The sequence below is a fragment of the Carettochelys insculpta genome, chromosome 2 (assembly GCF_033958435.1).
Source record: "Carettochelys insculpta isolate YL-2023 chromosome 2, ASM3395843v1, whole genome shotgun sequence".
Lineage (NCBI taxonomy): Eukaryota > Metazoa > Chordata > Testudines > Carettochelyidae > Carettochelys > Carettochelys insculpta.
The window spans coordinates 268,556,130-268,583,192 of record NC_134138.1 but is presented as its reverse complement, the minus strand read 5'-3'; the positions used below and the strand labels follow the sequence as shown (position 1 = coordinate 268,583,192).

General features: G+C 39.9%; 1 protein-coding gene across 2 annotated transcripts in view; it reads right to left on the bottom strand.

Moving 5' to 3' along the window:
• WDR48 (WD repeat domain 48) overlaps positions 1-27,063 on the bottom strand; it is a 56,170-nt gene that overhangs the window by 7,403 nt on the left and 21,704 nt on the right. For both annotated transcript variants that reach the window (XM_074985138.1, XM_074985139.1), the window contains exons 6-15: positions 21,211-21,299; positions 20,727-20,828; positions 19,885-20,109; positions 15,389-15,463; positions 14,490-14,592; positions 6,922-7,019; positions 4,708-4,815; positions 4,148-4,244; positions 2,161-2,256; positions 1,090-1,195 (exon numbers count right to left, since the gene is read on the bottom strand). In XM_074985138.1, coding sequence (XP_074841239.1) covers positions 1,090-1,195; positions 2,161-2,256; positions 4,148-4,244; positions 4,708-4,815; positions 6,922-7,019; positions 14,490-14,592; positions 15,389-15,463; positions 19,885-20,109; positions 20,727-20,828; positions 21,211-21,299 — 1,099 coding nt within the window. The remainder of the gene's footprint in view (positions 1-1,089; positions 1,196-2,160; positions 2,257-4,147; positions 4,245-4,707; positions 4,816-6,921; positions 7,020-14,489; positions 14,593-15,388; positions 15,464-19,884; positions 20,110-20,726; positions 20,829-21,210; positions 21,300-27,063) is intronic.

Here is a 27,063-nt window from a genome sequence, read left to right as displayed (position 1 = left end):
AGTTCTTCAAGTCTAATATGTGTGGGTGGACCCATGCCCTTGCGTACAACTCCACTGATGTAATAGAATTTTCTGCTGACATATGCACCTGCCAGTGAAGATCAAAGGCTGGAGGCCTTAGATAAAATTCAGAAACATTAAGAATGTGGGAATAGGATTCATTTTAAATTGAAAACATACTTTCATTTTACTTAAATGACTTGTGATCTGAACGGTACACTGCTTAGGATGCACTATGTTCTGTTCTGGAAAACTGAGAAAACTGTTAGTCTGTAGCTTCACAAGAAACCAAAAACCAGAACAAAATAAACAACCCAAAGAGTCCTGTAGAACCTTAAAAACTAACAATTTGTATATTAGGTAATGAGTTTTTGTAAGGTGATTCCCAGAATCTCATGGGAGATTCTGCTCCAGATAATTCTGAAGCAGAATCTAAAGAAGTGGGTCATTACCTACTAAATATAATTATTAGTCTTTAAGGAGATAAGACTGCTTGCTTATTGTGAAATCACTCAATTTAATATTCACCCCAAGGATGTTCATCACATTATATTATCTACTGAAGTCATGCTGGAATCAAAGTGGAGTAAAAAGCAAGATGGATGGTAATCAGAGTAGCATGATAAAAATCTCATACTACTTAACTGCTCACAGCTAAGAACACTCAGATAGGCCAGCAAACATACTTTTAGGAGAAGCTCCCCAGACCAGCAACTAGAAAAGGGGTGGAGGGAGTCTAATCCCTGCAGACTAAAACTGCAGCACAATAATAGAAGACAATTATACATTAAGCCCTGCTAGAACTGAAAGGGGTATATTAAGTAGGAAGGATGGTGTACAGGAAGTGCTTGCAGTGCTATAAATCAATAAGTCCTTGTAAGAGCTACTATACAATTCATGACCTTGTAATGCACCATGTCTTGATTATTTGGAATCTAGATGTTCCCAGTCTGACTATGGAATGAACCACAAACCTTGTACAGACAGGTATCTATTCCCTGAACAATGATTCATTTGGGAAATGTCCAAAAGCCAAAAAGAAAATAATTCTACTGCGCTAGCCACACTGTATTCTCTGAATTTCGGTACCTGAACAAAGTGCGTCCTCCAGCTTCACCAAAGATAACCGGTGTATGTGGTGGCACCTGAAAGTATCCGTTTCCTTTCTGCACTCTGTTCTCCTGCTCACCATTCACTAGGGGAAAACATACATCAGGACTATAGACCTAGTTTTAGAGCTGAGTATATGGATTAACACAACTCCTCTTATGGTTGGAAAACTTTTTCCAACTTCCACATTAAATTTATTCCAACACATAACAAGATTTCATCTGAAGCCAATATGACCAAAAAAAAAAGCTCTGAGCTTACCAAAACTCATGTGTAAGACATCTGAATTTAAACCAACTCATTTTATGGAGGCTTTTAATAACTAATGGACAGGAAAAATTTTTGAATTGCTTTGGACCTACTTGGATGTTCACTCATCTCTCAAGTGAAAGGTTTTACCAATCAGCTCCCTAGCCTCTGAGCTAAAGTGCCTGTCTTTTTGCCAAATCCACTCACCTATCCTGTCTGCCATTTATACAACCTTACTCTAAATTTCACTTTTCCTTTGTAGATTACTCCAGAAGGTAGCATCTTTGGCCTGTAAGCAATTTAATTTAGAGCACCCATTCGGCATAACACATTCCAACAAATATGACTGCTATTTATTAGTTTATACTGCCCAATAATGTGTAGAAGCAAATTAGGCAGTCAACTTGGCCATTTACCCAGAAAAGCATAACTAAATTACTCCCTTTTCCCTTCCCTGTCTTGAACGTAAGGGAATTTATTGTCTCTTTTAAAAGCCTACTCTCAATTTTACCACACTCTTCCCAGTTCTACTTAATAGAATTTCTGTAAATTCACCCTCAGTGCATATTCAGAATCAGCTTTTCAACTGTTTCATCTTTATTGTGGAATTCCAAAGGCTTTCTAACAGCACTAATGACAGTGGAGAAGAGCTACTTGAAACATTCAAAAGCAACATCAAGTTATACTAAAAGCTATTGTACATGTGGAGACAACTGTACAAACCTCACATAAATAAACTAGCTATGACTGTTAGAGACAAAAGGACTGAAAGATTCCTGTGTTGTACAAATGAACACTAACCATGATTTATTTCATTTTCCTCTTCATCCATTGGATTGATGTGTGTTCTAGGCCAATACTCTAGAAGAGCTTGTAGTAGAAGCCCTCCAAGATTCACTATAAGACATGATTAAAAACACAGAATATAGTTATGTAAAATCACTGACACACACAGCAATGCCACTCTCATGCCTGAGCCCAAGAAGGATATTTGAATCATGTGAAACTAGGCAGTCTTTCTCCTGTCTCACCAGCTGGGCCCAATTTGTTGGCATGCTCTGAGCACACTTAATTCCACACAAAATTGCCAGGGGAAAGGAGGAAGAGCAGGAATGTCAACTTCCTAAACCTTTAGTCCAGTAGTTAGGGGAGTGTTTCCCAAATAGTTGGTCCCAATCCACCCATGCACTGAGAGAAAGTTTTAGCTGGCTGATGTATCCAGAGCTGGATGAATCTACCACTAGACCCCAACCTCAGCAAACATACATTTCATCTGACCTGCTGTGAATGGGAAGACTCGGGTGGGGTTGAAGGTGAAGGAGACTGATGAACAAGCCTGCTGGGCACTCATCCCTTAGGGGGCCTGGACACAGGCATACGAGGCTGCAACATCACGTATGGCTAGCCAACCCTCCCTCATGACAGAGAGTCAGCTGGACGAAACCTGAATGGTGCTGAGACCCTGAGCATCCAGCTGCACAGGGCTGTAGGTCTTGCCCTATAACTGCACAACAACCACCTAGGCTTCCCTTCTGTACTGGGCCAGGATTAGGCTTGTGGTAACAAAGCAGAGGGTGTATATGCATACATAATGGCTACGTCTACATGAGAGGCTTTTCCCAGCAAAACTGGGCTTTTGTCGGGAAAACCCACGGAGTGTCTACACACAAAATGTGCTTTGTCAACAGTTTGTCGACAAATCCTGGCACATCCACTGTCAGTGTTATACCTCTCCACGTTCAGGTATAATGCCTCTCTCAACAGTGTTCTGGTGATAGGTACGTAGATGCTCTGGGGGAGTCCCTGTTGAAAGACAGGGCTTCTGGTTCACTGGGCAGCTCTGTTTGTAGAGTTTCTGGTCAGCCATTCTGTTGAGAGAGGGCCGAACAGTTTGGCTGCTCTCTGTTAACAGAGCAGATTACTTTTTCAATCTGGTTTTGTGTGTAGATGCAATCTGTCACCAGAAGTCTTGCTTGGAAATCCTTTCCAACAGCAACCTCTGCTGACAGAAGCTTCTCGTGTAGATGTAGCCAATGAGTTACAAAAGAAAGACAACGCTTAGTGAAATGTTTGGGAACCACTGGGCTGGGGCAATCACCTGAGAGATGCGAGAACCCTGTTCAAATCCTTTCTTTCTCCAAGGCCATCTCCTGGGCAACTTTCCCTTTGAGGAACAGGCCTTTGTGTGTGCCCTTCTCTTTAACATCTGCTACTAGCTAACTTGGGCAGTTTCTCAACTAGCACAATGGCTTTTGTGAATCCCATTCTTAGGTGCCTAACTCTCCCCATGCACTAAGCAAAGAGACAGGTGCCTGCTCTGGTTTGTGGATTGCACTGTGTTGCAAAACACCTGGAAGTTAGGTGCTTCCATGCTCTACTTTGTAATGCCTTTCAATTACATTATTTTGTGGCTCTGGGCCTTATACCATTAGTCTTATAGAAAAAGCTATTTCTGCTTTTAATTCCAGTAATTTTGAATTGTTTTTAACTTTTAAGGTATGAGTTTACTACAGTATTGTCCTACAGTTTGGTGCTTTAATGTAGTAATTCTAGTCTAGCATTTTTCATTTTGATTTTTAAAGGACAATGTACAATTCAAATAGATGCACTGAACACAAGCTTGCCACCACAAAGCATCTCAGTGAGTTTTCACTTGCGTGTCATTTGGAGGATTTTGTCTGAATAAAAGTGGAAAACTCCAGGCAAGCATAATATTACCGTGTGCAAGAAATATATTAATGTAGTTTTATACTGTTTGAATGAAAGGCTAACTTCAATTAAAACTCACATTTTGGATCAGATCCGTCTGGACTACTGAACCCAGCATCTTTTGCTGAGACCCAAGCTGCAAAGCAGTCACTCTCATCTAAAGTAATTGTCAACATCTGCCAAAAGAAGACCATTGGAGGAACTGAATATAAATATTGTATTAAGAAACTTGCAGGTTTCCTTTATGAATATACAGAAGATGACACAATGCAAAATATAGCATTATTTAATTATGTATAGACTGTACAAGCAAACACTCAATTTGTTAAATGTTATTACTTAGTAATCACAGTGTGTAAGATTAATTATACATTATCACCTTACAAAGAATTCTGTAATTAACTACTCTCCTTCTTAGGGTTTTCAAGACCCTAAGAAGTATTAATTGACATTTTGACTGAAAGATATATAATTTACCAGATAATCAAAATATAGTTTATGCCACACACACACACACTTAACTCAGTCTTAAGAGTCAAAGCTTAAATGGCTTGAAGAAGGTTTGCTTGGTGAATATTTTCATCAAGTCATATGACATGACAAACGCCAAAATTAGAAAGGATTTAAGTTGTGTCTTACCCCAGTTTTTAAGTCTACAGAGAACCAATTTGGCACGTACACCATTTTAAATCTTTTTTTAATTTCTTCTTCAAAATCTACTTTTCCAAGGTCTTCAACTTTACATGCCTGAATATTAAAAAAGTTAGAAAATAAAGAGTATTACAGATGATTAAAATACAGAACTTTCTCAATCCAGTGATATCCACTAGTAAAAGCTTTAATTTGCATCTAAAAGAATTTTTAACAAATGTAATCTCCCCCTCTATATAATGTCATTCTCAACTAGAAAATTCTTATTTGCAAAAGGCTATACAGTACATTAATTATTTGCTACTTAAGCTTTTTAAATTTTCTAGGAAACTTGATACCACTATCTTCCAAACACTAAAACAGGGAAGGATGGAAGCACTACTTCATAAACTTCTTCCCTGCGCTGATGGTTGCTGTGCCTTGAACTGTAGCTCATTTATAAAAATAGACTGATTTAAAAAAAAAGAACAGAATGAATATTAATACTATTCATTACCTGTTAAGCATCTACTAGTTCCACAAAATACTATTCTTGTAGTGGCACTATAGTGATTTTTGACATATTAATATAAACACATGGATTTTGGAATGCTCCTCATGTTTTTAACTTCTTTTTTTACCCTGGAAGAACTACTCACTCATTCTTAGCCTGTTGTCAGAAAAGATACCCTACTTCCCTTCTCAAAATAAGCCTGGAATGTCTAGTAACATCTGAGTAGTGCTATGGCCCTCAGATACCCATGATGAGAAACGAACAGTCCTGTAGCACCTTAAAGGCTAACAATGTTATTTATTAGGTAATGAACTTTTGTGGGAAAGAACCACTTCCATCAGATTTGGTGCAGATAAGAAGAATCTAAGGTCATGGAAAACTGGCATAAGTAAACATGTCTCTCCCCCCACCAAAATCGTCATTTATTCTCAGAATCCAAAATAGGATACAGGAAACAGGGATGGAGGAGGGTGGAGTCACAGATGGGTAACTCTTCTCTCTTTCCTTTAAATATAGTCAGTACAGATCCCCAGTTCCAAAGTGAACCGATTCATAGATAGAAACTTGTGAGCTAGTCGGCATCCCCTTCCCCGAGGGCCAGGGACATTCAACTAAATCTAGGACATGCCTTTGGAATGTCTCAATTGTGAAATATGTAAAGATGCAAACAGGCCCTCGGTTCACTCTTTATACATTGCTTATCTCTGGACTTGGCCTCACATTTTTTCTCAGCTCAACAGAGCAGTTTTCTCTAGTTGCCCAATTAGATTTAAATTCAAATAAATAAATAAATAAAATTGGAGATACACATCTCCTAGAACTGGTAGGGACCTCAGGAGGTCATCTAGTCCAGTCCCCTGATCGCTTTGCAGGATCAAGCACCATCCCTGAGATCTATTTGACCAATCCCTAAATGGCCTCCTCAAGGATTGAACTCAACCCCGGGTTTAGCAGGCCAATGCTCAAACCAATTTCTTCTTCTTTAGCTTCCTACTGCTACTGATCTCCCAAATTTGTACTGACAGTATTCAAAAGGAGAAAGAAAAGTTACTCACCTTTCCCTGGAAGTCTTCAAGAAGACTGTTATTCAAATACATTCTTAAACCTTCATCCCTTTTTCTCCAGTCTATGATGGATTCTACAGCATTGTAGGGTATCACACTCTGTTATACAACCTTATCTGGAGCGTTCTATGTATCAAGAGAAAGGGCCAATTTTTCAAAAGCCCCTAGGTGTCTTAAAAGCCCATATATCCCACTGACTTTTGGAGAGACCGAGGAGCCAAATCATGGTCACTTTTGTAAATGGAAGTTAGGCCTTTTTGAATGTGATACCAAAAAGACACCCATAAGAGTCAGGTTTTTTTAAAAGGCATATGCACAAATATGTAACCTGAACTGGCATTTCCTGGTTTATGCTACTAATTGATAACATTCTGACTGATGTCCATCCCCTCCCCTATGCATTCTGTGTTCACATTTTTTTAAACAAACACTGTTTTAAATACATTTACGTAAGAACAAACAGTAAAGCAACAGAAGAGACAAATATCATCCATTATCAATGAGACTCTCAAAAATACTTGTACAATGTACAAAAAAAAAGTTTTGAAGCACAATGAGGATCTATTATCTCCAATTATCACCCCACATGCAAACAAATATAAAAGGAAACAAGAGAAGAAAACCATTAATACATATCTTACGTACCTTTAATACATCCCAGTATGCCACATTATTATTTGTATCTTTGGTTAATATATGTCGCTTGTCATTAAGAATGTGGCACTGAATAATACTAGCACCCCCTAGCAGTTACAAAAAAGAAATAAAGTCAACAGTGTTATTTCATTAAACACATGCACTATGCTGCTACAATTTGGCATGATGCTGTCTGGCAATTCCATCAATTTGGCAGGATGCCATTTCAGCGCATAATGAATGTATGGTATGTAATGCATACGATCAATGATTTTGATAGACTGTACAGTCAATGGCTTGACTTTTTTTTTGGTGAAATATACTCAAAAGATAAAATAACCAACATCAGTCAAAGTTATTGCTATACAGCAATAACACACCAGAGGAAATAGCTTATATTATACAATAAACTCCTCCTTATCCAGCAGCCCCAGGACCACAAGGTTGCCAGATATTCAAGTACTCTGGATAACAGAGAGCTATATCTAGCAATGGATAACACTAAATAAAAGCAAGATTAGATATTAAGAAACAAATATGTATGCAGAGTACTTTATTTACCAACAGTAGTACTGTACACTGTAAACTTATTCTGTGTTTGCTGTATTTGTATTTCCCTATACTGTACTTATGGAAAACATTACTAACATTTACTTATGGTTAAAATGCAGATTATTTGAGAGTTCCAGATAACAGAATGCCATATATGAAAGACTTTGCTGTATACTGTCTCATGCATCAATGTTACATTCAGCTTACACAGAAGATGTCTATCAGGGATGGTTTAGATAGTACTTGGTCCTGCCACTGGGGCAGGGGGCTGGACTTGATGGCCTCTTGAAGTCCCTTCCAGTCCTAGTGTTCTATGATTCTATGAAGATGTACTCCCAAAGTTAAATTCCTAAACTCATGTTTCTAGATACTACTTATTTACAAGTAAAAAGATGCTGTATGCATCATCTGAAACCAGATTTAACCAACAGCTTTCTACCCTGCTTTTTGATACCACAGTGAATCTTCAGTTCTGAATAAAAGCATTTCAGGTATAAAAGGGCATGAAGGCACCTCTCCAATTTGTACTAGGATAGCATAATCGTGTATCTTGTCCTTTTTCTTTGGGACATTTCTGTGCAAGTCAGAGAGTAAGTCCATTCCTGTTGTCATCTGTCCCTGATCACGATATTCTGTACCTTCTTCAGTAAAGTCAAGGGGTTATGAGATACTTAGCATATGTGATCAGTTACATAAAACAATAAACCAATATAGACTACGTAACAGCTACCATGTTTGTGTTTAATGCTATTTGAGTTTAATGCATACTAATGTATATGGCATTGATAACACATTTTTAAGAGATGTACGTAGGCTAGCCTGCATATATCAGTCAGTGGTAGATATCTAAGAAAATATTTCTCCAAAAATACAGCAGGATTAGAGAGATTTTAATACAGGCTTGATCCAATGCCCCCTGCAATCAACAGAAAGGTATAAATTGACATCAGTGGGCTTTAATCAGGTCTTGTGTCATTTATAGGCTTTAAATTATACTTAACGGGCAATATTTGATGTTTGTGTGAAATAACTCATCATGTTTCCAACTCAGTCACTCACAGAACTCACAGTACTGCCATTGTTAACAAAATACCACAACATATAAGGCTAAATTCAAAGGCTAAGAAGGGTCAGTGTTTTTCTAAAAAATTATATTGTTCATATCACAAGCTAAAAATATGCCAGACACACACAGTTATAGGTTGCTATTATACAAAACATCTTATTTTTCAAAGTTTGGTTACAGCAGAGACAGAATTCCAAGGCATTCATGCACTTAATTTATTATAACTTCATTAAAATGTCTACTCTGAACATAAAATCATTAACATTTTTTTTGGATGCTTAACAATTTTAGCTAAATGTTATAGGTACGATTAATGTATACATTTATCCATTTACACTTATGGTTTGGTCATACAGGTTATCTAAGGTGTATATATAAGTGCATTTAAGGCACTCATTCTCTAATATATTAATCTTCAATATCTCTGTGAGGTAATGTAAGGAATGTCTATTATGCCTGTTTTACAGAGACTAAGGCCAAATCTACACTATGAGATAAATTTGAATTTAAGGCAGTTAGCTCAATAGTAAATCATCACTGTCTTCACTGTAAATACCATTAGCTTGATTTAGGGATCACTCATGTATCAGCGTTGGAACCAAGTGGGTGTAGCGTCAAATCTGAATTTAAAATTTTGAATAAAGGCCAGTGTAGAAGCACCATGTCATTAAATTGAATTTATTAGCCTCCAGAAATGTCCTGTATGCACCTCACAAAGCTACGTGGTTATCTGCCAAGTATGGCCACTTCCTTCTCTGCTGCTCTCTATCCAGGTATGCAGGTAGAAGGTCACAGGAAGCCTGCAAATTTTTGATTACATTTGAATTTGAATTCATGAGCACCTAGGCATGCAAATATAAAGCACTCCCACAATGAAAACATTCTTTTACTCATTGCATTGCACTGGATAGGTAGAAATTGCATCAGTAGCCATTTTCTATAGTCATGAGCACTCAGGGTAGCAATCTGCCTAGTAGCTCTCAGGTTCACAAAAGAGCTCCAGCACGGACCCATCAGGAGATTCTGGATCTTCTTGCAGTTTGAGGAGACAAATCAGTGGCAAGGAAACTTTGGGTGGCCAAGAGAAACGTGGTACTCTATGAGCAAATTTTGCACAAGACGACTGCCAGAGGTTACTCCTGGGACTCTACACAATGCTGGGTGATGGTGAAAGAAATCTGGTAGACCTATCAAAAAGTCTGGGAAGCCAACCACCGGCCAGGGAGATCTCCACAGACCTCCCGCTATTATGAACAGCTGCACGTACCTACTGGGGCCAACCCCACCACAGAGCCTGCTATAATTATGATACTTGTGGAGGCCCTGGTCTGAAGTCAGGGATAATCCAAGAGGAGCTGGAAGAAGAGGCCAATGGAGAAGAGGAAGTGGGCAGTGAGAATGGGCCTGAGGAATTTCTTCCTGACAACTCAGAGCTCTTCACCTTAGAGGTGGAACAGGTCGCCTCTGTGCCGGTCCCCAAGCCCCTGGGACCAAGCTGTTCTGGTGAGTATTTTTTTCTGAATGCTAGAAGTGGGTTGTGAGTGTATATAGGCATAGGTTTTCTAGGGATCTATGCCCCTCAGAACAGGTGTTAATATTTCTGGGGATGGAGTGCTTTCCGTTTTTGGACATCTCCTCCAAGGCCTCATCCAGGCACTCTTGTCTTTGCACAAGGTTTTGGGTAGGTCTGACTTAGCGCAGCTTCCACGGTAGCACACCTTGCTACACTAGGCAACCAGATAGCGATCTGGCGTCATGGCACCACACATCATTTTGGCAAATTTTCCAGGCTTGTAGTCACACAGGATGAACAGCTGTTTTTTGTCCATAGCTGTTGGTTTTAGGAGGGTGATGTCTTCTTTCGCAACCTAAAGAAGCATGGGAATTTGGATAGGACTTTTTTCCCATGCTTCCTGCCCTTTCACATTTCCCTAGACCACACTGCCACAGTACATGGCTGGTGGGTGCTCCGTTTCCTCCCCACCATATGGGTTGCAGGCTCTCTGGGCCTTCTCCCATCCCATGTCCCTTCCCCCGGCCCCAATTTCTTTTTACTTTACAGGGATCCCTCTCCATCATCTCTGCTGTCCCTGCAGCTGGAATCGAACCCTTCCCCCTCGCCATGCGGCTGCTGGGCTCTGCGGACCCTGCTGCTGCAAACCGGCATGCGCAGCACAGATGGGTTTGCCCTCCTTTACATGGCCTTTTTTCCCTGATGAGGGCTGCTCCAGTGACTGCCAAGAAACCTGTTTCTCCTGACATGGCAGATAGCAGAACCCCCTTCCCCTCACCCACCAGCATTTCTTTTTATTTTACAGGGATCCACACCCACCCAGCCACCCATGCAGCCGTAATCAAACCCTTACCCACCATCCCCTCTTGCCATGTGGCTGCCAAGCTCTTTGTGCCTTGCTCATTGCAGAGAATTGCTCCAGGAACAACCAAAGAAAGTTTTTCCCTGTCCCAGGACACCCAACAGCTTCCCCTGCTTTGCAGCCCTCCCCCACCCCCTGAAAAGTGGACAATAGCTTACCATGTCCACAACAAAATGTTCTGGATAAATTATGGTAAATGATGGCTTGTGCAATGCATGCTTCAAATCCCATCTTTAATAAGTCTTAAGCAGACTTGCAAAAAAAACTTTCCCTGATAAGAGAGACAGAGACCCATTCATTCAATGGGGAAGTGCTTAGTGTGCACTGTATCTCAATTCTGACCTCCACTTTCCAGCTGGCATCCCCAGCATGAGAGACAGAGTGAAGAAGCAAAAACGTGCAAGCAGAATCTGTTCCTGCAGCACATGGAACAGTCTGATGCAGAAACAAGTAAGATGGCATGGGACAGCTCGGTGTTGGAAACATACACCTGAGTGGCAGCAAATAATGCTTGAGTTCCAGCAAGAGCAAGTGGCAAACTTTGTAACGACAGCGAGTGACCAAACGTAGGTCCTGCGCTCCATGATGCAGCTGCAGAGGGACTCCCAATGCAGCACTGTGACTTCTGCTCACTGCTGTCCAGAGGCACCTGAAGAGAGGTCGCTCACCCCCCATTGTTGCAGTCCCTGAATGTGGGGAGGAAGGGCAAAGATAGCGGGCCGTTCTTGCCCCAAGGGCCACTGCAAAAGGCTATTCCATCACCCTTGACAACGCTTTTCCCTGCCACCTAAACCTCTCCTTCCAACAAAATAAACTTATTCGTTTGAGCTCAACGTGATTAGTTTGGCATGCATGAATGGTAGGGTACGCAAATCATTGTGGGGAACCGGGCAGGGGGTGAAGGGTGCAGGGCTGAAAGCACAGGTGCCCGCCTGCACTAAGCCAAGGTCTGCAGAGGACTGGTGGCAGATGGAACTGGGCAGGGTAGACGGCTGAGAGCACAGGTGCCCCTTTTTAAGAACACAACCCTCCCTTGACATCCATTGTACTTCCTGCAACTTAGCTCCCTCCCACCAAGGAAAGCATTCCTTCAGTAAGACATGGCCTGATTTATTGGTTCATATTTGGTGGGGAGCACTAACCAGTTTGGGGAGTGGGGCTTAGTTGGTATTACAAAAGAGAAATACATCATTATCATGTGAGTGACAGATCATTTATGAAGCTATGTTTTAAAGTGTCCCTTATGGCTGCTGCCTCAGCGTGGTCATTTGTGAATGGCTGTGCAGGTGGCTAAGAGTAAACCCTACTGATGGCCTCAGCCTTGGAATTCCAGATAGATGGGAAATTCTCCTTTCTGGATTCACAAATGTTGTGAAAAATCATGCACGCTGTAATCACGGTGGGGACATTAGTTTCTGAAAGGTCCAAACAGGTCAACAGGCATCTGAATCTCATTTTTAAATGGCCAAAGGCACATTCCACTGCCATTCTGCACTTGCTGAGTCTCTGATTGCAGTTTTCCTTGCTGCTGTTCAGGGCTCCTGTGTAGGGCTTCATAAGGCAAGGGAGCAGAGAGTAAGCAGGGTCAACTGATATTACAATAGGTATCTCCACATTGCCAATCTGGATTTTCCAGTCTGGGAAAAAAGTCCCATCCATGAGCTTTCTGTACAGACCAGAATTTCAGAAGATGTATGTATGTGTCATGAACCCACACCAACCATCCCTCATTGATGTCAGTGAAATGATATTTGTGATCAACCAATGCCTACAAAACCATGGAGAAGTATCCCTTTCGGTTTATATACTCAGAGGCTAGGTGGTCCGGTGCCATGATGAGGATGCACATGCCACCCATTGCCTCACTGCAGTTAGGAAGCCCCTGGGCAGAAAAGCCATCCAATATGGCCTGCACATCTCCCAGGATCATGGTTTTCCTGAGGGGACACCAACAGATTGCACAGGCCACCTTCATCACCACAGACCTCACCCCGAATTGATTTGCCACTGATGGGTAACTCTCAGGCATTGCAAACTTCCACAGAGCAATTGCCACTTGCTTTTGAACTGCTGAAGCCAGGCTCATTCCTGTGTTGTTGCACTTCAGAGCAGGGGTCAGCACATCACAAAGTTGCACAAAAGTGGACTTGCACATGCAAAAGTTCTGCAGTCACTGCTGGTCATCCCAGGACTCCAGAATGATGTGGGTCTACCAGTGTGTGCTGATCTCATGAGTCCAAAATTGCCACTCCACTGTCAGCAATGGATTCAGGGCAGCCAGCATTTGAGAGTTCTTGGACCACAGCTGAAAAATTTGCTCTTCAAAACCCTCATCATCATCATCATCCCATTGAACCATCACTGAGCTTTGTAATAGAACACAAAATTGCACAACAGTCCAGGAAGTTGCCACAATGGTATGTGCAATGACTTCAAGCATCTGGGGATCCATTCTTGTGCTACTGCTGTGACATAGAAAATGCCAGAGAAAATGGCACGATCTCCAGTTTGTTTGTGTGTGGTTACTGGGTGCTCTGAATACTGGGACAGTGCTTTGCATTCTGGGATTCTGCCATGAAACATCCGCAAGACACCAGAGCTAAGGCACTGTGGGTTAGGTACCCAAATGCACTGGTCATACAGTTGAACTTGGATAAGGCAATGGGGATGCAGAAACTCGACAAAGACAAATGGTGGGTCAATTTTCCAGAAGGTCTGTAGACACAAATTTGAATTCATAAGAATGAGGTAAAAAAAACTGAATTTATTAAATGTCAGATTTATCTCGTAGTGTAGATGCAGCCCACAGGTGTATCTACACTTCAAAAAAAAAATGTGTTGTTAACTGACATTAGCCATAAAATAACAGCAAAGACAAAGCAACTCTGTTTTTAATGCAGGTCAAAACTCAGGTTTAATCAGGTTTCCTTATAACCTTTATCTTGAGCTGCTAACCTAAATTAAAAGCCAGGTCAGCAGGTCTTCACTGATTTACGTACAGTATCAGACAACTGAAGCTAGCAAACCCCAGAAACACATTTTTTTTTTCTGTACTGTAGAAGTATCTTAAGTGAATTGCATGAAGTTTCAATGGAAACCTGTGATGGAGCAGGGAACTTTACTCAACTCTCCAGCATCCCGGGCTAGCACCCAAGCTGTAAGACTAGTCCCTTATTTTCTTCAGGTCTTTGACTCTCAGCTCTGACAAGCCGTTAGAATGAACAACTGAGGAGAAAGTGTGGTATCTCGAAGATCTGTCTCCCAAACCCTTCCCATTCCAACACAGCCCCTGCCCCCATAGTAAATTTACAAGGGAAGAGTTTGAATACTTTAGTGTAATTTCCTGTTGATGTTCTTCCATTTAATTTTCACATACCATATTAGATTTTTTTTATTGCATATGCTCTCCATTGGCAGATAAATATGGGCCTGGGCCTGATCCAGAGCTCACTCAAGACAATAAAAAGGCTCAGACAGACTTCAATGAACTTTGAATTAGACCTTGTACTTGTCACGCTACCCTTTCTACCTGCCAATTTCACTAACACTAGTTATTTTTGAGATGTTCTGTAAAGTTCATTTACCTTTGATAACTAGGTCAGGCTGCGTACAAAGAGGTGATATAGGATTGGTACAGTCATTGTCATAGTCCCCAGAAGCTCTAAAATTATGAATTCCCTTCAAAGTCTAAAAGAAGAGACAAAAGTATAACAGTTAATTTGCAGAGATCATTAAACCCTATGAATGTAGCTAGCCACTGTAAGCAAAATAACATCTTATACTGGACCAAGATCTGTCCATTAAAGAGGATTTTCATGTTATCTCAAAAGCCTGTCTCTTACCTCCTTCAGTTCTACTACTTGTTCAGCCAATCGCTAACACAAGCAAGTTTGTTTCCATTTACAGGAGGTAATGCTCCTCACTTATTTATGTTGCTTAAAAGTGAGAACAGGAGTTTGCATGGCACTACTGTATTTAGCACATAAATAATTTGCCATGCCATCTATGCTGGACATTTCTAAGCCCCTTCATGCTTCAACTTGTAGGCGCTAAGGTTTTACATTGTTTTGTTTTTGAGTGCAGCTATGTAAAAATCAATTCTACATGTCTAAGTTGCACTTTCATTATAAACAGATTGCACTACAGTACTTGCATAAGGTGAGCTGAAAAATACTAATTTTGCTTATCTTTTTACACTGCAAATACTTGTAATAAAATAATATACAGTGAGAACTGTATACTTTCTGTTCTGTGCTATAACTGAAATCAATATATTTGAAAATGTAGAAAAACATCCAAAAGATTTATAATACATTTAAACAGATATTCTATTATCGTTTAATAGTGAATTTAAAAGTACGAATAATTGCACCTTTCTTAAACTTGCAACTAAATGCGATTTTTTAAAAATAATTTGACAGCCCAATACTAAAATATTGGGCTTAAATTTTAGCAGTATAATGGACAAAAGAAAATCACTCACCCACTTATTCACAGAAGATTTAGTTGTTGCAACCCAAAGGGCTGGCGGAGGATCAGCAGATCTATCAAGTTCCATCTGAATAATTAAACCATAGAACACTTTTAGATACCCCTAGTTTAACTTTTTTCTTTTGAAGAAGTTTTTGTTTTCCAGTGGCCTTCAGTCATTGCCAGATGTGCTCCAGAAACAGTATTACCTTCAAGCTTACTGAAGAAATACAAGTTTCAATACAGTAAATAGTGAATTATAATTTAAACGTTTATTGGTGAACTTAAATTCTATGACAAACAATTAAATCTAAAAACTTTTTAGATGTGACTAAAAATTGTGTCATTTAAATATATGTTGAACATGCTTAGGTTGCTTTTAGCTAATTACCTGTGGTTTATAGTGTTTCTGAATTACACTATGTTTATACATTCCTTAAGATTTTTATATTTGACATGATGCTCATTTTAAAGATACAATTACAAAAGCTCAATACTACTAAATACATAACAAACGGCAAAAAATCAGATTTACTTGCTTGTTTACTACAGCAGCAGTGATGTGCTCTACTTAAGTATCATAGAACATTTCTATTCTGACCATACCTGTGATCATAATTCTTAAAATTTCATTTTCAGTTGAAGTTTTCCAGGATTTAACCCCTTCAAAACTACACTTTAGGTTTGCACACTACAAACTGAATATGGTTCTTTTGTTAAGCCAGCAAAGTATGCAGCTAAGGAGAAACAGACTGTTCATGCATTTTAGCTGTGCTGGAATATACTCCTCTTGGTGGTCTTAGCTGCTCCAGAGGCACATAGCCAAGTAGCTACCAGCCATGACATCTCCCTGTTTTCCCTTTTCAAAAAAGAAGGCCTCAGATTTTTTTAAAATGGATTTTTCTAAGTTAAGAGAATATTACTGTTGCAAAACTAAATGCTCCAAAGCCCTGCACAACTTTAAGTCTGGTGTCTCTTCTGAGTGTGCATCACAGTATAATCCAGTTACATGATCCTATGGTATTTCTCGAATACAACATAACATTTTTTTTCTCCCGACTTAGAAACACTGCTGTAAATTTTTGCAATTTTCCTCCCACCCTTGAACACCTATATTTTAACCTCATCATCGACTGACTTTAGGAGTTGTCATACAAGTTCCATCCAGTTACATCGATATATCCCAAGTGCAGAGCTCTTTTTATGTGGAAAGCATTTAGGGAAGAACAGAGGTAAGTTAACTGATTTAAACAGAACCCAGAAACCATCTCTGGAATGAATTTCACAAGGAATCTCAGTACTTCCTTGTCTTTTATAGAATGGAGAGAGTGACAGTCGCTCACTCATCTGGTCAAGCTGATGACCACCCATAAGACAGTCTTGCAATTAAGATAATGGATGACACATTTTGAGAGGGTCTCAAAAAGGATAATACTTAAGTTTCATATTGGAGTAAATTCTCTGACTAGATGGTATGTATGCACATATGTATAAGGCTTTTGAGAAATTGGGAAACCACTTAAAAGATCAAGCACCCAGAGGACACCTATACTCCTGCCAGATAGACCCTGAATGAACGGATTGAAAGTCCAAATTGCTATAACTACAGCAAACGTTCAAAACAATCTTTGGCACCAGAGCTTGCACTAGGTTTAGGACTTAGCTGGTTTCATGTTGAAAAAATTTCTTCCATTAAAGTCTCTCTCATGTTAGCTTTCTGCTCCATGCCAGGATTTCCTGAACATGTTACATGCGTGCCATTTCTAGGGGGCTCAAACAGCATTAAGGTGATTAAATGTAGTAACTTTGGATTTGGATGGAATACTTGACCCTCATCCTGAGATTGGAAATCTGGGAGCCTGACCAGCATTTGGGTGGACATCTGTAACTGATCTGTCAGCTAGCAGGGAGGTATGAGGCAGGTGTCTAGGGGTCTAGACTTACCCTGAAAGTTGACAGCTGCTACGTGATTTTTGGTACACCAATTGCATACCAAAAATCGTCTTTGAAGCCATCAACTTTTGTACCTGTCTTCACGGCAGAAGGCTGATTGGGAGTGCTCCTCCCATCGACCTTCATTATTACCATGTGGCTCAGGAGGAGTTCCGGGGTTGATGTTGACCCGGGAAATGGGATCCCAGAAGATCGACAGGGAGAAGTCGATCTTCTCTGGTAAATGTATATGTAGTCAAAGTCTCTTCTAGTCTTGGCAGTCATTTTGTTGCTTAGCTGAATCAGTGGGACATGTTGATTTCACTGCAGAAGGAGGCATTCAGCACTGATGCCTGTTCATACACTTTCTGGAACAGAAACAGTCTGCACACCTGGTAATGTTCTTGCTGACAAACAGGTCTAACACTGGAGTCTCTCACCTATGGCGTATCAGTTTAGTGATGATTTCTGTAGAAACCTCATGACTGGTAAAAGACTGCCTGCTTAAATAGAGTACCAAGTGATTGCTGACCCTAAGAGACACTGAGCCTCTAAAGGTTATGACACGCAGATGGCACTAATTTCACAGATTAACTGTTTCTCAGCAGGTGGGATAAGGGAAGGAAAGTGTATGAATGTCCAAGCCTCAAGTGGGAACAGAAGGATTCTATAGATGGGGAAGGCAATTAGAGTGTGTCCTGAGCCACACATGTTCCCTCACAGGGAGGTTCTTCTGGTTCTCGTTTGGAATGCCTGGCTATTAGTGCACATGGTGACTGAGACCTCATCTTTTAGGAAACACTAACGTAGCTCCACTCTAAGACCCATAGGAAGGTAAGTCTCAACAACACCAATAAGGCCACATTGATAAATTGTACACTTACTGGCCCAACTGTCTCTTGAACCTCTGTGGCTCATGGAATGCTTCCAATCCTTCATATTGAAAAGGGTTTGGAAGACTTGCTTTTAAATGAATGTTCTAAGTCTTCCTTATGGGAGCAGCTCACTGCATACTGAGCCAGGCTGGTGCTCAGTGTGGGTACATCACTAGGTGGCTGATAGGAGCCAAATCTCTCCCTGAGGGTTCATGCCAATGCACTTGAACTGAGACAGTCTATACTGATGGTGCTGGAAAGCTCAGCACTAGTACCAGTGGTCTTAATACCATTTTAGGGCTACTTAACCCTGCTGGCATCAGAGATATGGTGCTTGGCTACTGGACACTTGTCATAATTAGTTTCCTCATCTCCAGCTTGGAGGATGTGTCTTCTCCTGGACTGGGCAAGACCCTTCTGGCTTGCTTTAAGTCTCATCTCTCATTTTTCAGGTGTGGAACAAAACAAAGTTACAGAGGGAGCATTTCATCCTGCAGTTAGGCAAGGTATAGAGGGCCTCCTGATCCCTTTTTCTCTAAACCATTCAATGAGAAATAAGAAAATAATCAGAGTTATGAATTTCTTCATTAGAGGGTTGAGTCTGAATTTGAAAAACTCTAGTGGGTAGTACATTGTTCAAGCTGTCTTGCTGCCACAGGCAGTAGGAAGGAACTACAGAAAGACTGCCACCACTTTACCCTTTATGCCCTTGAATGGAAGCAAAAGGAGAAACAAGGCACATGAAAAGCACCCAAGGAGTCTACTATTTCAAATGACTCAGGTTGTGTCCATGATGCTCATGCACATCTACAGTGGAGCCATCGACACAAAGAATTTTATTTAGTGAACACTCAGTATCCAATACAGATTTGCAGTTATTCTGTTACACAATATGCCACAGATTAAGCATAACTATGTTTTACTGTGTACATTTTTCATATAAGAGTTATGGATTGTTTAGAGCATGGGTGTCCAACCTTTTGGCTTGCCTGGGCTGCATTGAATGAAGATAGTCTTGGGCCGCGCACAAAATATATAATATAGTTAATGTATATAAATCACATAATAATGTTAAAAGTTTACGATCTTGTGGGGCCGCATTACTAGCTGTCCAGGGCCGCATGCGGCCCGCAGGTTGGACACGCCTGATTTAGAGTATTGTGTAGCATAGAATGCTACCAGCTGTTATCCACATCTGATATCACAAGGAAAAAAAAAAAAGGATCCAATGAATATATTTGAGAAATAGCCTGTAACCAGCCCTGTCACTAAAGTCTACTGGAATACACTCACACCAAGGGGGAGAGACAAGCTTCTTTTCAAACACACAAATACTTAGCCATTTAATCTAATTCTCTTTCCATAATTCTTAATGGAAATAATTTTCAGAGCAACTCAACTCTATAAGGATTGAAAAAATTCTTTTCACAGAAGGAAAAATCTAGCTTCAAAATTTTACCAGGGATCAAATTTCTCTCTTCAGGACCAATAAGAAGAAACTTTTCCTGGTCTTAATTACAACTATAATGACCCAAAGTAATTAGTCATATGTAATGACCCAAAGAGTTTCCAGCTTTGTTATTTCATAAGACAGTCCAACTTAAACATCAAGTTATCCCATTTACCATCTTGCATTTTAGGAGCTACCAAAAGCTCTTATGGAAGATCAATCCTGTACAAATCTTTTCAGTTAATCAATTACCTTAAGAACTGGTGCCTTTTCTTCACAGATGAGCACACGGATATCAGGATTTCGTAAATCTGTACAATATATCTTCCTATCTCTTCCTCCTGAATAAACATGAGTGAAGGCATCATTGACCTGCAGAGCCCAAACACCTTCATCATGGACTCGATACGTGGCTATACACCGTTGCTGACCAAGAGACCACAGACGAATAGTTCCATCAGAACTGCCTGAAAGACACTGAGCAACAAACACTATTTAAATTTAAAATATACAAGTAAGTATTTGAAAAAGGCAATTATTTAATAAAACCCAGAGTTCTTATATGGACGAGCTAGAAATCTGTATTTTTCCATGAGAACACAGTGTTAAACCAAGAATCACAAAATCAAAATTCTAGTCACCTTTTTCTCTACCTGATGCATATATGGTACGCTATCTCAACAAGAGAGACTGAGAAAAAGAAATATTAATGGATTTATTCTTTCACACTAGTCCCACTCCCACAAACATAAACTAGCCTATAAATGTACAAGTAAAATAAAGCATAGCATATTCAGATGTGAAATCGCACACTCATTTTTAACAATACATTAAGGCCATTCTCTCAGCTACTGGTCATAACTATGCATGATAAATAAACCAAAAGGTTATTGACAGATTATTAATTTAGTTTAATACATTTAGGTTATAGCATCTATATTTACATCAACTTATTTTAAGTTTTATTTAAAAGACTGTCTACATCTTAAGATATAAAAGTGGAAAAACTGTACTGAAAAAGTAACAATATTTTAAAAAGAGTTTTAAAGAAAAGCCTAAGTCAAAGTATTCATGTGTCAAATGAAAACCCATACCTGTGTACCATCTCTGTTCAACAACAAAGCTTTTACATTATCCGTGTGCCCTTTAAGTTTCATCAGCTTCGCACAAGTCCTTGGATCCCATACCCTTAAAACCTGTAAAAGCAGATAATTACATATAAAAATTTCCTTCTTTTCACACATGAACTACCTACATAGGCAATAAGAGGTCCTTGAATCAGGTCCCATTTCATCAAATAAGTGTTTCTTTCAAAAGTTTAAAAAATAATTGATACTTTTGCAAAATACCTATGCTCTATTAAACTTACGAACACCTATGTTATCTTTTATCAGGGGTATTTACAGAAGTGATTTTCTAATGGTGTTACAAGACCAATTTACTTCAAATAACAACAAAAATTAAACAAGAAGATATTTATTGGAGAGTCAATTCAGAATTAGATTAAAGCTCAGGTGTTTAAAAAAAATTAGCAGTCACTTTATTACGGATGAAAGAGTTCTACCAGATACTGATTACCTTTTCAGTGGACCCTGATACAATTACTGTTCCCATTTGATTCATTGCAAGGCTGTAAATGGAATCTTTGTTCCCACTCAGGGATGAAGCTATTGAAAAATAAGATAACAGTTGTATTAATGCTTTGCTTCCTCCATTCATCAAAAAACAAGCACTTTCCATACACCTGGAAATACTGCATTTCAGAGACAACTGCAGGTGTTGATTCAATATGATGGTTCTATGTGAAAAGACAATAGTGTCCTCACCCAACTATCTAGAATTACTTTTAATAGGAAAATAATTTGGATAACATTGCTAGGAAGAGCCATCTAAAATTTCTGAATTGCAATTCTATAAAAGAATCACTATAATCATGGTACCACTGCAACCCCATTGACTGACATTAGGATAATTAGGGTACTGTCATAGTTTCTACTCAGACCCTCTGAAATAGTTCCCACTGTAAGAGAGGAATTTATGAGCGACTCTGAAATACACTGGGTTTATGCTGGAAACAGAGATAATATTTTGCATACGGAAATTCAAGTCCACCATTTCTAAGACTATATTTTATGATTAAAAGAACCTTTTTCTTAGTCCTGTGGAGATATATAGCACTTCTAGATTACAGGTGTGTGTAACTGGAAATTTGTAATGAGGGGTGCATGTCAGGGAACTTGCTGTTTGTCCAAAATGCAGGGATGCGTATAAGAGAAGGCTGCAAGGATCCCATCAACAGTACAGTAGTGCAAGTGGTCCATTCCTCCAGCAGGGACACAAACCAAAGTAAGAATCTGTTCAGAGTTCAGAACCATCGTTCGAACTTTATCAGTTTTGGAAAGAAATTCAAGAGCTAAGGCATAGGTATGACTAGAATGGAGATAACGGCATTGACAGGCATTAACATAGCCCTTATTACAACAGGGGGCATTGCAGATATTTCTGTATGGTATATAAATTCTCCACCTGGTTTTTAAACACACTGTTCATCATGCAGCAGCACAGTGATTCTATCTAGTTGAAAAACTTGTGGTTTTATTTCTTAATCATCTGTAGCCTTTCATGCAAAGCTGTTTTTGTCATCTATCATCAAGATACTTTGGCTCAGACTCTTATTGCAGAGCCAATGGAAAAAATCACCAAACAGGACCAAATACTCAAGATGAGATTTGCTAATGTATATTAAATGAAGACGGGCCCTACTCCGTAAGTCTAAAATAGCTGCTATTTTTCATTTTGGTATTAAAAGCCCATGTGTTCCCAAATGCAATATATAATTAGGGTGACCATTGGTCCTGTATTCAGCCACATGGTCCCATATTTTGGGTGCTAAAAAGGCATCCCAACTTATTTTTAAAAAGGGGCTAATTGTCTCATATTTGGCCCCCTTGCCAGCTGACCTTTTCCCTCACCAGCTGCGTGGGTACAGCTGCTGGCTGGAGAGCACGTACTGTATGTGAGTACGTGTTCTCCAGCTACAGGAAGAGGGAGCCAGAAGGGGGCCTAAAAAGGTTGGAGTTCTTTCTCACCTCCCTGAGGCTCGGTGAAGCCACTGGTGGGTGCTGCCTCCCCAAGGCTCAGGGAAGCCAGGAGAATCACAGATGCTGCTGTTGCCTCCTTCCCAGCTCCATGAGGCACAGGGAGCTGGGAGCTCACCTGCATGGCTGCTACCCAGTTCTCGGCTTCCCGCACCTCAGGGGAGCTGGAAGGTTCACAGGCACCACTGTTTTATTACTGGCTCCCCAAGGCAAGGGGCAGCTGGGGAGGCCAGCAAGGGAGGCAGCCCTTGGCAGCTGCAGCTGGGGAGCCACCCCTCCCTCATAACTCCCTGTCCCCTCTTTGGGATAGGGAGATATAGTCATCCTATAAATAAACCATAATATAGATATACTACGTAAGTACAGCACTACATGTTTGATTTCACTGAACATTTAAGAAAATTGTATTATAGGATCTCAACACATTACTGTTAGTTTGCTTTGCAGCCATGATCATATTGTGGTAAGATATTACCAGATAAAAATTTATTTTTCCAGGTTAATAATATGCAGCACTTTTTTGCCATACACAAATGGACAAAGCAGAATAAATATAGTGTCTCGTCTCCGTAAGCCATCCAAAAGTACAAATCCTGCCACAAACAGAAGTTTCACATCTTCCCTCTTGAAGAATGACTTCTTCAGAAATAGACAGTATTCCATCTGAATTAGTGCCTACATCTAGAATGACTGATAGAGGTCATTGTTAAAAGGGTGTATCCATTGTCAGTCTCCTTATATTGTTTCCTTTTGGTCTGGTAAGAAATTATGGATCAAATTTTGCCCACATTTACATTTATAAAGCCTTGACCCTTATCGTAAATCAAAGTGACATATTCTTCCTCAATTTATTTATACATGCAGGCATACATTCAGTATCTCCGCTATTGGTCACATCTTTATTGAAAAGTGCAGGAGTAAAATTAATTACACGGGTTGTTTTCATTGCTGTTATTCAGAACCCAATGGCAACAATTTAGGAAAGACTCACCCATCTTCTCAGCATTCAGAACATTTGAGAATACTGAAAAAGTTTCTCTCGTAGCAAGCTTTATTTTTAGAGCAGGCATTGAGACTCCGTAACAGGGTGGATTGATTTAAATGGACACACACAAAGATTTAAACCAAGTTAAGACTGACTATGCTTAGCGTGCACTTAATTTTGGAAAAATCCCCATTGAACTCACTGGAACTTTTGTTTTTTGAGGGGAAAAAAAATGTATGGAATGGAGTTCACTTGGAAAAGCTTAGTTATATGCTGAAGTAAAATAGCAAATAGATTTACGGCATCACCATTATGGTCTGTGGCCAAGATGTTCTAAAATAAGGGGCATGCGTTATGTAATATAAAATAAGAAAATTACACTGGCAACTAGCAACTTTAGATGTCTCTTATTACAGCTTTCTGTATCGTATACTTGAATGATAGATTCTAAATCTAATTAGCTAATTAAACAAGCCACAAGGATTAGCTAACTAAACCTTTTTTAAAAAAAAAAAAGTAACATCCAACACAGCAAACATCTTGGGAATTTATTCTTTTCAGTATAAGTGTGCTTTGACATATAGACAATATAGAGTCTCGAAGAATGAAGTCATCAACAAGTCTGTCCAATCAGTCACAACCACATATTCACGCACATCATTTTCTCACAATAAATAGTTTTCCTTCTATTGTTTCATTCTAGCAACTAAGTTCTGCATCATCTTTTTGCACTTGCACATTCTTACACTTGATATGCTTTTCTCTTTCACCCAGAGAATGAATTTCTTCAAAATATTAACTGAAAGGGTCTCTCTCACATCCAGAAGCCATGACCAATTTTCTGTGGCAAAAGTGTGGCGGATATAGGAAGCTATGGATGTGCTGAATAATGTCTTCCCCTTTTCTTTTTAGTCCACTCCACTGTTCCTTTCTATGTTACCTCTGTCCTTTTTTATATATTGTCTCTCTGTCTTTAAGACAGCATCTTAACTAACTCCTCTGCTGTGCTTGGCCAAGGTCCACCATCACATAAGCACAGAACAAAGACAATCCGATCCAACTTGTGTCTTTCTTTACACGTTACTTTTTAATCTGCTGATAAACATAAATTGATGTGGGAGCACGAGCACCTGGTGGCCGGGCCTCACTCGCAAGGCAGAATGACCATACACTCCATCTTGGAAAGCTATCATACAACGGCAGGAAGGTCTGAAGTCAGGCCAGGAGAAAGAAATCAGAAAGTTGACAAGTAGTTGGAGAGTCCCCAAAGAGAACATCCTGACAAGCAGATAGTAAGCCCCCAAAGAGAACAGCTGGGGCTAGAACATAAGAAGGCTAGTAGCTGGAAGCCCCCCAAAGAGAACATCTTGGTTGTACAACATCAGAGGGTGCCAGGGGAGGTTCAGAAAAAGACCAAGGACAGAGGAAATCTTGTAACATGTTCTGACAGGCCGGGAGGATAGAAAGCCCAAATTAGGTAACAAACGCTTTAATTGGCCAGGTATCGAACTCCCAAGTAAGAAACAGTATAAAAGGTGATTTAGCAGGAATAAGGATGTGGGCTCCTGGACACAAGGCGGAGGCTAGCAACTTCCAGTCCAGACAGCAGACCCCGGCCTGATCACCCGGACGTCACCACCACGAAAGGTCCCAACCAAGCCGTATCTCTGACTTGAAGGGCCGCTGTAACGCAGTTATTGGTGAGATGTGGGAGCATTGGATGTTATTGGTAAGTCACATGTAATTATATATAGTTATATGTAACCTAGTATTTAGCTTATGCCAAATAAATATATATATATATATATATATATATATATATATATATAAAACAAGTGTTAAGTAATTGTAGTTATGAATAAATGAATAAATCACTATTGGTAAATACCACTAGCTGGTCTAGCTGGGTCTGTATAGAGAATTATTGGGACTTAGAACAGCCACAGGGCATTGTGGTGTTCACAATCGGAGTGTTATTGTTCCTGGTACTCATAATACTGTGGAAACCTAGGTTTTAAAGTGGATACACTGAATCACATATTGCTGCTACACTATATCAGGCTGCTATAAAGGTGCGGTGGTTGGTCCCGGGCCACCCGACTCCCCCTGCTGTATCACACCCCACGCGCACCCACGGGACCCGGAGTAGGTCGGCACATCGTCAATTGAAAACCCAGATTTTTCAAGAAGGAAGAACTAGTAGTTAAGTCTGGACAGAATAGAACCATTAATTCATTTTATGAGATTAAGTGTACATGTAGCACATCTGTGATGATCTTTAAATTTCAACTTATTTTAAAGTGAGAATTTTCATATATAATTGATTTAAAAATAAACAATCCATTTTTAAATTTTTTTAAATATTGATTTTTATCCAACCTATTTTGTAGTGCTTCATGTAAGGCATCTGTTAAACAGAGGCTGATATTAAAGAGCTAATAAATAAATAAATAAAATAAATAAATTTTTAAAAGAAGGAAAAAAAAAAATCTGTTGTCAGTGCTTTTCCCAGTAGCTGGATTACCTGGGCATTGCTCCTAAACTTACGTAGTGTTCACTCCTGCCTTACCCCATACTCGCTTCCATTTGTGTCTATACCTGCCTATACATGTAGGCTCTTCAAAAGTAGTCCTTCCATTAGTAGGCATTAGGTATGCTTCTCAAGCTCTTTAAGGCTCTGTCTACATAGCTCAGCTTTCACAGAAGATTCATGCTAACGAGCAGCTATGAAATTGCAAATGGCCGCTCATTAGCATGATTCTGTGGCTCATTAACATAGCTGTGAGAGAGCTCAGTCTCAGCAGAGGTGGGTGCCAGCAGTAAAGAGGCTGTGTGGACGTGCCCTTGACAGCAAAAAGCCCCTCTGGCATAAGGGTCTGGCAACAGAGGGGCTTTTTGCTGGCAGGGGCACGTCCACAAGGACTCTTTACTGCCAGCACCCCCCTCTGCTGAGACCGACCTCCCGCACCGCTATGCTAATGAGCCACAGGGCCATGCTAATGAGCGGCCATTTGCAATTTCGAGGCTGTTCATTAGCATGGATCTGCCAGGAAAGCCACACTGTGTAGATGCAGCCTAAAAGATTAATTGTATTCATTTCAGCTTCTGTCTGATGCAGAAGATGGGAAGTACAACATGCAGAAGCAGCACTAAACTAATATCCTACAAGTAAAATACTACAATTGAGGTGCTGAGAGCTTTTGAAGCCAAAGCACTATTTAGTAATCATCAGGTGCTCTAGTTTTTCAGCTAAGCTTATGTTTTGTAATAAACAGACTGCTTACCTATATTAAATTCATTTATATATTAATTACTTCTCAAAATCCTTAAAATATTACGAAAGAGTGT